The sequence below is a fragment of the Salmo salar genome, chromosome 15, assembly GCF_965601325.2.
Source record: "Salmo salar chromosome 15, fSalSal1, whole genome shotgun sequence".
In the NCBI taxonomy this organism is placed as follows: Eukaryota; Metazoa; Chordata; class Actinopteri; order Salmoniformes; family Salmonidae; genus Salmo; species Salmo salar.
The window spans coordinates 34989799-35006577 of NC_138305.1; the positions used below are offsets into that span (position 1 = coordinate 34989799).

Sequence of the window (16779 nt, forward strand, 5' to 3'; positions counted from 1 at the left end):
TCTGTCCTGTACTGTCCTGTACTGTTCTGCACTGTCCTGTACTGTCCTGTCCTGTTCTGCACTGTCCTGTCCTGTTCTGCACTGTCCTGTACTGTTCTGTACTGTCCTGTTCTGTACCCTTCCTGTTCTGTCCTGTTCTACACTGTCCTGTACTGTCCTGTCCTGTTCTGTCCTGTTCTGTACCCTCCCTGTTCTGTCCTGTACTGTTCTGTACTGTCCTGTCCAGTTCTGTTCTGTCCTGTTCTGTCCTGTTCTGTACCCTCCTGTTCTGTCCTGTACTGTTCTGTACTGTCCTGTACTGTTCTGTACTGTCCTGTCCAGTCCTGTTCTGTTCTGTCCTGTACTGTCCTGTACTGTTCTGTACTGTCCTGTTCTGTCCTGTTCTGTCTTGTTCTGCACTGTCCTGTACTGTTCTGTACTGTCCTGTCCTGTACTGTACTGTCCTGTACTGTCCTGTCCTGTACTGTCCTGTTCTGTACCCTTCCTGTTTGTCTTGTCCTGTACTGTCCTGTACTGTTCTGTACTGTCCTGTCCTGTACTGTACTGTCCTGTTCTGTCCTGTCCTGTACTGTCCTGTTCTGTACCCTTCCTGTTCTGTCTTGTCCTGTACTGTCCTGTTCTGTGCTGTCCTGTACTGTCCTGTTCTGTACTGTTCTGTCTTGTTCTGCACTGTCCTGTACTGTTCTGTACTGTCCTGTCCTGTACTGTACTGTCCTGTTCTGTCCTGTCCTGTACTGTCCTGTTCTGTACCCTTCCTGTTCTGTCTTGTCCTGTACTGTCCTGTTCTGTGCTGTCCTGTACTGTCCTGTTCTGTACTGTCCTGTACTGTCCTGTTCTGTCCTGTCCTGTCCCGTCCTGTCCTGTACTGTCCTGTTCTGTACCCTTCCTGTTCTGTCTTGTTCTGCACTGTCCTGTACTGTTCTGTACTGTCCTGTCCTGTACTGTCTTGTTCTGTTCTGTCCTGTTCTGTACCCTTCCTGTTCTGTACTGTCCTATTCTGTCCTGTTCTGTTCTGTACTGGCCTATTCTGTCCTGTTCTGTCCTGTTCTGACCTGTTCTGTACTGTTCTTTACTGTTCTGTCCTGTCCTGGTCTGTACTGTTCTGTAATGTTCTGTTCTGTTCTTTACTGTTCTGTCCTGTCCTGTCCTGTCTGTACCATCCTGTTCTGTACTGTCCTGTTCTGTCCTGTACTGTTCTGCACTGTGCTGTACTGTTCTGCACTGTTCTGTCCTGTTCTGCACTGTTCTGTCCTGTTCAGTACTGTTCTGTACTGTGCTGTCCTGTACTGTCCAGTACTGTTCTGTTCTGTCCTGTACCCTTTCTGTCCTGTTCTGCACTGTCCTGTACTGTCCTGTACTGTTCTGTACTGTTCTGTCCTGTACTGTTCTGCACTGTCCTGTACTGTCCTGTACTGTACTGTCCTGTCCTGTTCTGCACTGTCCTGTACTGTTCTGTACTGTCCTGTCCAGTACTGTTCTGTCCTGTTCTGTACCCTCCTGTTCTGTCCTGTTCTGCACTGTCCTGTACTGTCCTGTCCTGTTCTGTCCTGTTCTGTACCCTCCCTGTTCTGTCCTGTACTGTTCTGTACTGTCCTGTCCAGTTCTGTTCTGTCCTGTTCTGTCCTGTTCTGTACCCTCCTGTTCTGTCCTGTACTGTTCTGTACTGTCCTGTACTGTTCTGTCCAGTACTGTTCTGTTCTGTCCTGTTCTGTACTGTCCTGTCCAGTACTGTTCTGTTCTGTCCTGTTCTGTCCTGTTCTGTACTGTCCTGTACTGTTCTGTACTGCCCTGTTCTGTCCTGTTCTGTCTTGTTCTGCACTGTCCTGTACTGTTCTGTCCTGTCCTGTACTGTCCTGTTCTGTCCTGTCCTGTACTGTCCTGTTCTGTACCCTTCCTGTTCTGTCTTTTCCTGTACTGTCTTGTTCTGTGCTGTCCTGTACTGTCCTGTTCTGTACTGTCCTGTACTGTCCTGTGCTGTCCTGTCCTGTCCCGTCCTGTCCTGTCCTGTTCTGTACCCTTCCTGTTCTGTCTTGTTCTGCACTGTCCTGTACTGTTCTGTACTGTCCTGTCCTGTACTGTCGTGTTCTGTTCTGTCCTGTTCTGTACCCTTCCTGTTCTGTACTGTCCTATTCTGTCCTGTTCTGTTCTGTACTGGCCTATTCTGTCCTGTTCTGTCCTGTTCTGACCTGTTCTGTACTGTTCTGTAATGTTCTGTCCTGTTCTGTTCTTTACTGTTCTGTCCTGTCCTGTCCTGTTCTGTCCTGTCCTGTCCTGTAATGTTCTGTCCTGTCCTGTCCTGTACTGGACTGTTCTGTCCTCTTCTGTCCTGTTCTGTCCTGTGCTGTACTGTACAGTCCTGTCCTGTTCTGTACTGTACTGTTCTGTCCTGTTCTGTACTGTTCTGTTCTGCACTGTTCTGCACTTTTCTGCCCTGTTCTACACTGTTATGTATGGTTCTGTCCTGTTCTGTACTGTACTGTTTTGCACTGTTCTGTCCTGTTCTGCACTGTTCTGTACTGTTCTGTACTGCTCTGTACTGTGCTGTACTGTCCTGTTCTGTCCTGTTCTGCACTGTTCTGCACTGTTCTGTACTGTTCTGTACTGTCCTGTACTGTCCTGTTCTGTCCTGTTCTGACCTATTCTGTCCTGTACTGTCCTGTTCTGTCTTGTTCTGGCCTGTTCTGTCTTGTTCTGTCCTGTCCTTTTCTGTCCTGTCCTGTACTGTCCTATTCTGCACTGTTCTGTCCTGTTCTGTACTGTTCTCAACTGTTCTGTACTGTTCTGTCCTGTTCTGTTCTGCACTGCTCTGTTCTGCTCTGTACTGTACTGTCCTGTCCTGTTATTTCCTGTACTGTTCTGTCCTGTACTGTTCTGTCCTGTACTGTTCTGTCCTGTTATTTCCTGTACTGTTCTGTCCTGTACTGTTCTGTCCTGTACTGTCCTGTCCTGTTATTTCCTGTACTGTTCTGTCCTGTACTGTTCTGTCCTGTACTGTCCTGTCCTGTACTGTCCTGTTCTGTTCTGCACTGCTCTGTTCTGCTCTGTACTGTTCTGTACTGTTCTGTACTGTCCTGTCCTGTTCTTTCCTGTACTGTTCTGTTCTGTCCTGTACGGTCCTGTCATGTCCTGTTATTTCCTGTACTGTTCTGTCCTGTCCTGTTCTTTCCTGTGCTGTTCTGTCCTGCTCTGCTCAAAAGTAGTGCACTATATTGGGGATGAGGTGCAATTTGGGGGACACACACTACCCATTGTATTTTTGTAATCAAGTTTAATTCCTCTGCTTCTCCCTTGCAGTGCCTGAAGCAGTATGTGGAACTTCTGATCAAAGAGGGCCTCGAAACCACTATTAGCTGCCCAGACTCTGCCTGCCCAAAACAAGGTCACCTGCTAGAGAATGAGGTATAGTAAAGTAGTCCTACCAGGCTTCCCATTGAACTCACTGAGCCCATCCCAAATGGCACCCTATTCCCTATGTAGTGCACTACTGTTGATCAGGACCTATAAGTAGGGAATAGGGTGCTATTTGAGACACTGTCACTGAGATCTCCAAGTACTGTAGCTATTTGTCTCTATTCCCATTCAACCTGGATGCGTCTTCAACAGGTCAAGAGTGCAACAAGCAGGGTGATGAGAGACGTAACCCATATCTGTGTATGTCTCTACGTATGTCTCTCTCTTGCAGATTGAATGCATGGTGGCAGCAGGGAGCATGCAGAGGTACAGGAGGCTGCAGTTTGAGAGAGGTGCGTACAGGCAACTTCCTTGACCTCTAACCCCTGACAGGTGACTCATGACCATTCACAAGCTGTGGTAGTAGAGAGAGCGAGTTATCAATGTGACTCCCTCCCGCTCTCCTCCACTGTAGACCTATCTTAACCTATCAAAACATTATATAAGACTCGCAGAGAGGAGACTGAGAGTGGACACAGGACAGGTCACAGCCCTGATCACTGACCCAGTAACCCTAAAACCTTAACCCTGACACTGACCATACAGGCTGTAGGAGAAGAGAAAAGGGAGACACTGGACTGTTTATTCAGTAATGTGTCTTCTTTCTCCTCTACTTTTAGACCTGTCTTAGCCTCTGTTCAGATGACATAAGGCTCTCCGTTAGAAGAAGAGACAGAGCCGAAGGCTGGGAGCTTTTTCTCTCCATCTTAACTAATAAAATTCAGTTTCATTGAATTTGTGTAGGATTTAATTGGAAACCGCTTCAGAAAAACAATCCCAAGACATCTGGCTCATGGATAATGGTAGATGAGAACTTTGACATTTTAGTGAATACACACACACACACACACACACACACACACAGAACACACACACACACAATCACACACACAGCAGTTGTTGTTAAATGTTCTGTACTGGATGCGGCTTTTATTTTTTACTCCTGACCACAGAAGAGTTCAAGAAGATTAGCATAATCGTGATGAGAGGGAGATCAAGCCAGGACACAGAATCATACTGTATATCAGAATAGCTTTTATTGAGATGCCAAAGATGGAGAAGTGGAAATGGCTTCAGAAGCTGTGCTGGTAGCCTTGTTCTACATGTTTCTCTATTGACTGTGCTGTTCCAACATGTTTCCTGTGGAGGTATGAGGTCCCAGCCATAGAAATACAATGACTAGTACGTGATTCCCCATTTTAAGTCAACGTTCCGTGATGGGTAGACCGGCGGCCACATTGACTGTACCATGAAGTCTGTTTCTGTGGTATCAGATAGCTCTGTCCATGTGTGATGGGAGGAAAACGGTGGAAAATGGGCTGAAACAGGGAAGGACTACCTGAACTCATCCAATACAAATTTTTGTTTTCCACTGCAAAACGTTGTGTTACAATGTCCTTTATTGAATACGACCCTGTCCCTGTGTGTATTCCACAGAGGTGCTGCTGGACCCCTGTCGAACCTGGTGCCCGTCCTCGTCATGCCAGGCAGTGTGCCAACTGAAGGAGGGGGAAGTGGCGCTGGCACAGCTGGTCCAGTGCTCGGTGTGCAGGTTGGAGTTCTGCTCAGCCTGTCAGGCCAGCTGGCATAAAGGACAGGCCTGCCAGGACAACATGCCCATCATCACCTTCCTACCCGGGGAGAGCAGGTAGGCTACACCATTACTACTACTACCATTACAAACACACCTACAACACTACAACACAGCTACTACTACTACAACTACTACTAGTACTACTACCACTACTACTATTACTACACATCAACTACTACACAACTACTACTACTAATACTACTACAACAACACACCTACTACTACACACATACTACTACTACTACTACTACCACTACTACTACTACAACAACACACCTACTACTACTACACATATACTACTACTATCACTACTACAACAATACAGCTACTACTACCACTACTAATACAATACACCTACTACTACTACCACTAGTACTACAATATACCTACTACTACTACAACACATCCACTATTACTACTACTACTACTACTACAACACATTTACTACTACTACTACTACTACCACTACTACAACACATTTACTACTACTACTACCACTACTTCTACAATACACCTACTACTACTACAACACATCTACTATTACTACTACTACTACTTCTACTACTACACACCTACTACTACTACCACTACAACAACACACCTACTACTACACACATACTACTACTAACTACTACTATCACTGCTACTACAATACAGCTAATACTACTACTACAACAACACACCGAGTACTACTACACACATACTACTACTACTATCACTACTACAACAAAACAGCTACTACTACCACTACTAATACAATACATCTACTACTACTACTACTACCACTACTACTACAATACACCAACTACTACTACAACACATCTACTACTACTACCTACTACTACTACTACTACTACAACAACACATGTACTAAAACTACTACTACAAAACACCTACTACTACTACTACTACTACTACTACTACTACTGCTTCTACTACTACACACCTACTACTACTACCGCTACTACTACAACAACACACTTACTACTACACACATACTACTACTAACTACTACTATCACTGCTACTACAATACAGCTAATACTACTACTACTGCTACTACTACAACAACAACACACCTACTACTACTACTACACACATACTACTACTATTACTACTATCACTACTACAACAATACAGCTACTACTACCACTACTAATACAATACACCAACTACTACTACTACCACTACAATACACCTACTACTACTACAACACATCTACTATTACTACTACTACTACTACTACTACTACCACTACTAATACAATACATCTACTACTACTACTACTACCACTACTACTACAATATACCAACTACTACTACAACACATCTACTGTTACTACTACTACTACTACTACTACTACTACTACTACTACTACTACTACTACTACTACAACACATGTACTAAAACTACTACTACAAAACACCTACTACTACTACTACTACTACTACTACTACTGCTTCTACTACTACACACCTACTACTACTACCACTACTACTACAACAACACACCTACTACTACACACATACTACTACAAACTACTACTATCACTGCTACTACAATACAGCTAATACTACTACTACTGCTACTACTACAACAACAACACACCTACTACTACTACTACACACATACTACTACTATTACTACTATCACTACTACAACAATACAGCTACTACTACCACTACTAATACAATACACCTACTACTACTACAACACATCTACTATTACTACTACTACTAATACTACTACTACCACTACAACACATTTACTACTACTACTGCTACTACTACTACACACCTACTACTACTACCACTACTACTACAACAACACACCTACTATTACACACATACTACTACTAACTACTACTATCACTGCTACTACAATACAGCTAATACTACTACTACAACAACACACCTAGTACTACTACACACATACTACTACTACTACTACTACTACTACTACTACCACTACTACTACAATACACCCACTACTACTACAACACATCTACTACTACTACTACTACTACTACTACTACTACTACTACTACTATTACTACTACTACTACCACTACTACTACTACTACAACAACACAGGTACTACTACTACTACCACTAGAACACATTTACTACTACTATTACTACTATTGCTGCTGCTACTACTACTACAACTACTACTACTACCACTACTACTTCAACACATTTACTACTACTATTACTACTATTGCTAACACATTTACTACTACTATCACTACTACTGCTACTACTTCTACTATTGCTACTACTAGTACTACTACTACTACAACACATTTACTACTACTACTACTACCATTACTACCACAACACACCTACCACTACTACTACAAAACACCTACTTTTACTACCACTACTACGACACCTACTACTACTACTGCAACACATGTACTACTACTACTACTACTACTACTACTACTACTACTACTACTACTACTACTACTACTACTACTACTACTCGCCTACTGTACCCTGGATCAGGGTAGGGTTTGGTAGGGACCAGGGTAGGGTTCAGTAGGGACCAGGGTAGGGTTCAGTAGGGACCAGGGTAGGATTCAGTAGGAAGGAACCATTTTGAAACTTTGTAAGATGGTAAGGTTCTATTTCAATGTGTCCAATGAGATCACAGACAATAAGAACACAACACGGCCCAATACAGAGTCAATGACAGAGTGATGTTTAGCTGTTAGTATCACTCTTATTATCCTTGACAGTGCAGTGTGTACTGGTCTATATATGTCCTGTCCCCTGATGATTATTGTCTTCCAGTTCCTTCTACAAGAGCGACGATGACGACGCGCCCATCAAGTGCTGTCCCAAGTGTAAGGTGTACATCGAGAGGGACGAGGGCTGTGCTCAGATGATGTGCAAGAACTGTAAGCACGCCTTCTGCTGGTACTGCCTGGAGTCTCTGGACGTGAGTAGAAGCCATAAGCACTGAACACACACACACACACACACACACACACACACACACACACACACACACACACACACACACACACACACACACACACACACACACACACACACACACACACACACACACACACACACACACACACACACACACACACACACACACAACCTTCTGCTGCTACTGCCTGGGCCTGCCATAGAGATACAGTCTAATACTCTAATACTTAGTAGTGTTCTATTGAATTGTGTGGAACCTGCACACAGTGACCAGAGCTTGTAAAACACGTGATGCCACTGCCACAGTTTATTAGGTACACACCAACCCATTCACAAAAATAGTTTGCTCCTACAGTGAGTCACGTGACCTTGGTTTGCTATATAAAGCAGGCAGACAGGCATCCAGTTACTGTTCGATTGAACGTTAGAATGTGCAAAACAGTCATACCACGCTCAAAAACGACTTTGAGCGTGGTATGACTGTCGGTGCCCGGTGCGCCGCTTCCAGTATCTCAGAAACGGATGGCCTCCTGGGATTTTCACGCACAACACTGTCTAAGGTTTACAGAGAATAGTCCGACAAACAAAAAACATCCAGTCAGCAGCAGTCCTGTGGGCAAAAACAGCTTATTGATGAGAGGTTGAAAGACAAACAGGCAAATAACAGTGCATTACAACAGTGGTGTGCAGAATGGCATCTGGGAATGCATAACTCGCCGGTCCTTGTCACGGATGGGCTATTGCAGCAGACGACCACACCGGGTTCCACTCCTATCAGCTAAACACAAGAAGAAGCAGCTCCAGTGGGCATGCGATAACCAACATTAGACAATTGAGGAGTGGAAAAACATCGCCTGGCTCGACGAATCCCAGTTCCTGTTGCGTCATGCTGAAGGCAGATTCAAGATTTGGCGTAAGCAGCATGAGTCCATGGCCCCATCCTGCCTGGTGTCAACAGTACAGGCTGGTGGTGGTGGTGTAATGGTGGCGGTGGTGTAATGGTGTGGGGAATGTTTTCCTGGCACACATTAGGTCCCTTGATACCAATTGGGCAACGTTGGAACGCCACACCTTGTAGAATCCATGCCCAAAAGAATTCAGGCTGTTCTGGAGGAAAATAACTTTTTTGTTGCTGTTTTTACAATAAACAAAAACGTACATAGCAAAAACAATAGACAACTTAACATTTCTATACATTATTTTCAATAAAAATGAATGACATCACGCTTGGACACACATGCTCCCAATGTATCCACATATATTGTTGTTTTCAATGCTTGTAAGAATTTGCCCCATATGACTTAAAATATTTGTTATGTTGTTTCCGTCTGTAGCCAGTTATATTGAAATAATAAAGCATTAGATTTGTACATTCTCTTAACGTTGGGGTATCATTTGACTTACAGTATTTAAGTAATAGCTTCTTCAATATTGTCCAACCCATTGGGTATCGCACCACACCTCCATATGCCGTGCCTTGAAATATACAGATAGACAGATTAAAAATAAATGTACATTGTAAAACTTCTGACAGCCAGCATTCTAACTCAATTTTTTTGTCTTTATAGCACTCCCAGAAGGCATTCATTATTCAATCATTGTTAGTTTTACACTTAAGACATGACTCTGCCATTGTGCTGTAGAATTTGTGAATTTTGTCTCTTTCAGTTTATACTGGATTAAGCATAGATTTTTATTAATTGTAATTTTGTTCATTATTTTCCAATACTCCCTTCATCTTGTGCCAATATCAGTTATTTTTAAGTCTTGATTCCAATAGTTACTTATTATAGTTAAGGTTTTTTATATCTTACATATCACATGAGTATCTGTTTCTGACTCAGATAGGATTCCATCAACATTGCTCTGATGTCCAAAAGCTTTCAGGTGAATTTTCTCATTCTGTCATGGAAATAATTGTATTTAGGCAATTACCATGTCATTTATGGTTTCTTTGCTTTTAGAATTCCACGTGGGTCAATTTATCGGTGAATTCTGAATGTATAATTCAATAGATAACAATTTGAACAGAAAATACCAAAACAAATGTAATCTTAGTGTGTCTTATCAAAACGTACATATGATCTCGGCCATTGCCCATTTTTCTAGTGGACCTTCCCCCACATTTAACCCTGACTTTTAAAACATTTAATCCAGGCTTTAACCCTGATAGTGATTCTTTCTCTCTCTCCAGGACGACTTCCTCCTGATCCACTACGATAAAGGGCCGTGCAGAAACAAACTGGGCCACTCCAGAGCTTCAGTGATCTGGCACCGGACACAGGTACTGTATTGTAAAAACTAGGCATTAGTTGGCTTTAGCTCAGCGGGATAACAATTGTCTGGCATGCTGGAGTTCCGGGTTTGAACCCAGTCAATCACACAGGTTAGCTGTGGCAGCAGTATCTACAGTTGAAGTCGGAAGTTTACATACATTCTTCCAACAATTGTTTACAGACCGATTATTTCACTTAATATCACTATCACAATTCCAGTGGGTCAGAAGTTGACATACACTAAGTTGACTTTTAAACAGCTTGGAAAATTCCAGAAAATTATGTCATGGCTTTAGAAGCTTCTGATAGGCTAATTGACATAATTTGAGTCAATTGGAGGTGTACCTGTGGATGTATTTCAAGGCCTACCTTCAAACTCAGTACCTCTTTGCTTGACATCATGGGAAAATCAAAAGAAATCAGCCAAGACCTCAGAAAAAAATTGGGAGCAATTTCCGAACGCCTGAATGTACCACGTTCATCTGTACAAACAATAGTACGCAAGTATAAACACCATGGGACCACGTAGCCGTCATACCGCTCAGGAAGGAGACGTGCTCTGTCTCCTACAGATGAACGTACTTTAGTGCGAAAAGTGCAAATCAATCCCAGAACAACAGCAAAGGACCTTGTGAAGATGCTGGAGGAATCACAGTACCCACAGTAAAACGAGTCCTTTATTCGACATAACCTGAAATGCCGCTCACCAAGGAAGAAGCCACTGCTCCAAAACCTCCATAAAAAAAGACAGACTATCAGTTACACCAGCTCTATCAGGAGGAATGGGCCAAAAATTCACCCAACTTATTGTGGGAAGCTTGTGGAGGGCTAATCGAAACGTTAGACCCAAGTTAAACAATTTAAAGGCAATGCTACCAAATACTAATTGAGTGTATGTAAACTTCTGACCCACTGGGAATGTGATGAAAGAAATACAAGCTGAAATAAATATTATTTCTGCTATTATTCTGACATTTCACGTTCTTAAAATAAAGTGGTGATCCTAACTGACCTAAGACAATTTTTACTAGGATTAAATGTCAGGAATTGTGAAAAACTGAGTTTAAATGTATTTGGCTAAGGTGTATGTAAACTTCCAAACAAGGTCCTTGTTTTCATGCTGCCACCGTGGAAGGAGGTCTAGGAGGAGGTCTAAGACAACATATGGACAACAATTGTAAAAATATGATTTGATAAGTGTTTGAATGTGTCTGGCCACACTAGTTCCTCTGTAGGTCTTATGTAGGTTTAACGCCTAACTGCTTCATCAATATTTAAAAGTTGAAAGCTCTTATCCCATTAGACTCAACACTTAACACTACCAACACAATGATTTTTATAACAGCATGTTGCCTGATGACTGTTTATCATCATGGACACTAAGTAATGTATATATCTGCATATTCAGTGTCAGAAACCACAAGAGGTTGGTGGCACCTTAGTTGGGGGGCTCGTGGTATTGGCTGGAGCGGAATTGGTGGAATGATATCAAATACATTAAACACATGGTTTCCATGTGTTTGATGTCATTCTATTCACTCCGTTCCAGCCATTATTATGAGCCTTCCTCCCCTAAGAAGCCTCCACTATCAGAAACAGTGTATGTTTGCCTATCCTGTCTGTCACAATGTAGATTTATGTTTGAGGAACTACTGCCACCTTGTGGATTTTCAGTGTACCACTGCATGGGCAAGTGAAAGATTGAATAATGTTGTGTTGATGCATCATTGTACTACTGTACATCACTTCCCTCCGGTGTCTATGTGATGTCTGGGTTAAAACAAGCACCTCATGAATCCCATGTTACAACTGGTGACGTAAAAAGGGCTTAGATACAATTGGTTGATTGTTAATGTGTGTATGTGGTAAAATCATTCACTTCCACTTGCTCTCTCTCGCTCTTGCTCTTTCTCTCTCGCTCTCTCTCTTTCTCGCTAGTGGCTCTCTATTGCTCTCTCACTCTCTCTTGCTCTCTCTCTCACTCTGTCTCTCTCTCTCACTAGTGCCTCTCTCTCTCTCTCTCTCTTGCTAGTGCTTCTCTCTCTCTCTCTCTCTCACTCTCGCTTTCTTTCTCTCTCCAGGTGGTGGGGATATTCGCTGGCTTCGGTCTGCTCCTACTGGTGGCCTCTCCCTTCCTCCTCCTAGCCACACCCTTTGTTCTGTGCTGCAAGTGTAAATGCAGTAAAGGAGATGACGATCCTCTGCCTACCTAACCAACCCCGCCCTGGACACAGGGTCATGTCAGCTCACCTGACAGACAGGGGCACCAGGCCTGTTGATGGACAGGGTGTTTGGTGTTTGGTTAGTCAGCCACTCCTTACAGTGTTTTAATCCCGCCCACCGGCCCAGAGGACTCTTAGGGATGGATGGGTTTGTCGCTGGGGCAGCGCAGTGCAAGTGGATGAGGAACATTGACTTTGGGCGGAGCCAGCAAATTGGGTTGAGGGGACACTCTGAACAGTGTGGTTTTGATGTGATGTGTTAAGAAGGCCTGGGCCTGCAGAGGCGAGGAGAACAGAGAACAGAACCAATGTTGGGCTGGGTTGGTTGTTGCTTCAGAGGTCAATCTGGGATTGGTGGTTATAGTTCTGTCTATGTGTGTCAGGTTCAAGGTTAAGGTTATTTGTACAACTGTCTTGGTGCTTGTTTGGGGGACTGCAAATAAAATGTAGGTATATTTGGAGGGAGTAGCCTTGGCTATCAGCCACAGAATGTGGAAGTCTCCTATAAGGGTAGATTCTGTGTCCCAAGTGACAACATATTCCCTATACAGTGCACTATTTCTGACCAGGACCCATAAGGCTCTGGTTAAAAGTAGTGCACTATTTAGGGAATAGGATGTAATTTGGATTATTTACTTACCAACCGGTTCTCCCTCTTCAGCTCTTGAGCTTTGTATAAGAACATAAACAATATCAAGGATCTCATCAGAGAAAACCTTTTCAGATTATCTGTTTGTATCATGTAAATCTCTGAGGATCTCATCAGAGAAAACCATTTCAGATTATCTGTTTGTATCATGTAAATCTCTGAGGATCTCATCAGAGAAAACCATTTCAGATTATCTGTTTGTATCATGTAAATCTCTGAGGATCTCATCAGAGAAAACCATTTCAGATTATCTGTTTGTATCATGTAAATCTCTGAGGATCTCATCAGAGAAAACCATTTCAGATTATCAGTTTGTATCATGTAAATCTCTGAGGATTCACAACGTCCCTCAAATATATTTGGAACGTTTTGTTTTCTATTATAGACTTGCTGGGAAAGATTTGTCAGATAAAAGATGAGACTATTGTTCAACATAACCTACAGGATGCATGTCTACTATATACTTGAGGATGTTGTATAATCTACTCAGATTATAAGGAGTCAACTTTACCACCATCTTGAATTTACTGCCCATTCTCCTGAAGAAAAATCTGTGTAAATGTGCAAACTTCCTTTGCAACTATTTACCATAGAATAATTTGCTAAAATCAAGAGTGAATGGTATAACATTGATCTTTCAGTATTTCTATCAACACAGTGGAATAAACAGTACAACCCACCCAGACGTAGCAAGCAGGGTTGGAGTCGATTCCATTTCAGTTAAATCAATTCAGGAAGATAACTGAAATTCCAATTTCAATTTTCCTCATTGCTTCTTTATGAGAAATATTTGGAATTGGAATTTCAATTTACTTCTTGAATTGACAATGAAAAGGAATTGACCCCAACCCTGGTCACAAGTGCTAATGTCCAACCAAATAACCCATTCTGTAGCAGCTCAACCTCCATCTGTTATATTTACTAGCTGTCACGCCCTGACCTGAGAGAGACGGTTTATTTCTCTTTTCTGTTAGGTCAGGGTGTGGGGTGGGCATTCTATGTTTTGTATTTCTTTGTTTTGGGCCGAGTATGGTTCCTAATCAGAGGCAGCTGTCTATCGTTGTCTCTGATTAGGAATCATACTTAGGCAGCCTTTTCCCACCTGTGTTTGTGGGTAGTTGTTTTCTGTTTAGTTTTCTGTAGCGGACAGAACGGTTGGCTTGTTTTTGTTTTGTTATTTTGTTCAAGTGTTTCATAGTGGAATAAAACCATGAGCACTTACCACGCTGCGCTTTGGTCCCCTCTCTACAACAGCCATTACACTAGCAGTGAAACCCCTTTACCCTTTAATGAGTTAAACTAACCATCTTATATTAGACAATGCAGATGAGTTGAGGTAGCCAAGGTGCCACAAAATGCCTTTCAAATATACTTTGATATGAGTGTGACACTCCCTTTTTACCAAAATGCTCTTATATGATATTGTACAATTCTGAACACTACTGTTATTTATCCTACAATTTGTCACATGTACTACTAGCATTCTCCTGTTGCTCTCCACACCAATTATGTTTAGAAAGACTTCATTGCTTGCGTGTTGTATTTTTGTAGATAGAAAAATATCAGAATAGTAGCTTTACTTTAAAGAATTCTGTGACAATGACAATGGTGTACATTCTGGGTTTTAAAAGTGTAAAAGTATTCTATCACATTGTTTTTTGTACATGGATATAACCTTGTCCCCAGGTTCAGGTGCTACGACAGAGCGAGAGCCGCAAGTGGACGAGATTAATATGGATATATTTCCATGATATGATTTAGAATTTTTAAATGTACTGCTTAATTGATCATTTCACGGTATTCTGTCACAAAACCTGACCAATTGAGTCAGACTCCAAATATGGGCTCAACACATCCTGGTCCAGTTTTATAGCAGCAATTGGGCCAATACAGCTTAGGAGACTTATCTGAGAAATTAGGTTTGTGTGTGTTAGGGGGGAACAGGCTAATAGGCTTATTTATAATTGGTGGTCAAGTTTTTGGAGTCAAATGTAGCCAAAATTATCCTTTAAGATGTCTAGGTCAGGACCACTTGTAGTGTGTGTTCACTTACATTTTAACTTCTTCATTTTGTTGTATTTAGGGGGTTTTATGTTTAAAGAATATTGCATTGCACTCAACTAATTCTATTTAAACTGTATGAAGAACAGCTTTGTTACTGTAGCATTTCTGCACATGAGTTCTGTTATGTTAAAGGGATACTTCGGGATTTTGGCAATGAGGCCCTTCATCTACTTCCCCAGAGTCAGATAAACTCGGGAATAGCATTTTTATGTCTCTGCGTGCAGTTTGAAGGATGTTGCTATCTAGCCTTAACGCCATGCATGCTAGCTGATACCATAGACTTCCAGTCATTGCGCTAATGCTAGTTAGCATTGCCAAAACCCAGAAATATCCATTTAAGTTCCTGTTCAGATGTTTACATACTGTACATTTGTTTGTAACACCACATACTTTAAATAAAAAAGCACATTTAGCTTGTTCTGTTAGCAGGTATTCTTGGTTATGTGCTTTGAGTGAATGAAATAAAATTTTACCTGTCACGTGCCGAATGCAACAGGTGTAGACTTTACCGTGAAATGCTTACTTACGAGCCATTTCCCAACAATGCAGAGTTTAAAAAAAGAAATTAAATTGCTAAATAAAAAAGGTAAATAGTAATACAATATAATAACATTAACGAGGCTATATACAAGGAGTACCGGTAACGAGTCAATGTGCAAGGGTACCAGGTATAATATGTAGGTAGGGGTGAAAGTGACTAGGCAATCAGGATAGATAATAAACAGAATAGCAGGGAGAGTATATGGGCCTCCTTTCAGACTCTGGGGATGGTACCAGAAATAATTGTAAAGTAAAAAAGGAACAGAAAGCTGCAGCAAGAAAGGATTAAGCACATCATCAATCAATTTGTTATACACACCAATCTTGTGCAAGGCGTCTTGCACATCACAAGTAGAAAGTTGTTGAAATGAAAACAAAGAACTGCAAAGGGAAAGGAAGATCAGATGTTTCAATGCAGTACTCCCTACTATCATCAATAGAGTGGAGTAGTGCAATATACAGTGGGACTACAAATAACGTACAATTAGACTATATTATTCAAACGTTATGGTAACATAGATGTTTTAATACATGCTTTATCACAATGTCACCACTCTAATACTGTTTATCCCTGAGAAATAACCACATTGAAAACTCAGTACACAGACATACCGCCATCCTCTGCCCCACTACAGTCAATCATTTGAAGAGCAGACCTAACACACTCCGGACCTCTTGATACGAACAGGCTCCCCCAGCCCAAGACAGGGGTTGGCGGGACTTCAACATCTGCTGTGTGTGTTCTAATCCGGGCATCTAGTTCTGTGTCCCTGGACCACGCATGGTCTGGCACAGGGACCCGCAGGGGCAGGTGGGCAGCTGCCTCCCACGGCAACAGTTCAACACCAAACCTAATCAATTCATGTGCCTTTCCACCAACTACCTCGGCCATCTGTCCGGACCTGAACTACACACCACACAGGAACACAGCAGCACTACGATGTTCACTCCGGTGCACACAGAACGACAGAACTCACCATCAGAGGCTATATCCCATGTTGTTATCTAACTAGAGATGTTGAAGACAATGCTGGTACAAA

The 16779-nt window shown here is 42.2% G+C and overlaps 1 protein-coding gene across 2 annotated transcripts in view; it reads left to right on the plus strand.

Annotated features, from left to right (window-relative positions):
- The window catches only part of LOC106571257 (putative E3 ubiquitin-protein ligase RNF144A-A), a 52251-nt gene extending 36627 nt beyond the window's left edge, over positions 1 to 15624 (plus strand). For both annotated transcript variants that reach the window (XM_014144079.3, XM_045695613.2), the window contains 6 exons: positions 3295 to 3399; positions 3683 to 3743; positions 4888 to 5098; positions 7842 to 7989; positions 10183 to 10272; positions 12346 to 15624. In XM_014144079.3, the coding sequence (XP_013999554.1) occupies positions 3295 to 3399; positions 3683 to 3743; positions 4888 to 5098; positions 7842 to 7989; positions 10183 to 10272; positions 12346 to 12477 (747 nt within the window). In that variant the 3' untranslated portion in view covers positions 12478 to 15624. The remainder of the gene's footprint in view (positions 1 to 3294; positions 3400 to 3682; positions 3744 to 4887; positions 5099 to 7841; positions 7990 to 10182; positions 10273 to 12345) is intronic.
- The last annotated feature ends 1155 nt before the right edge of the window (positions 15625 to 16779 follow it).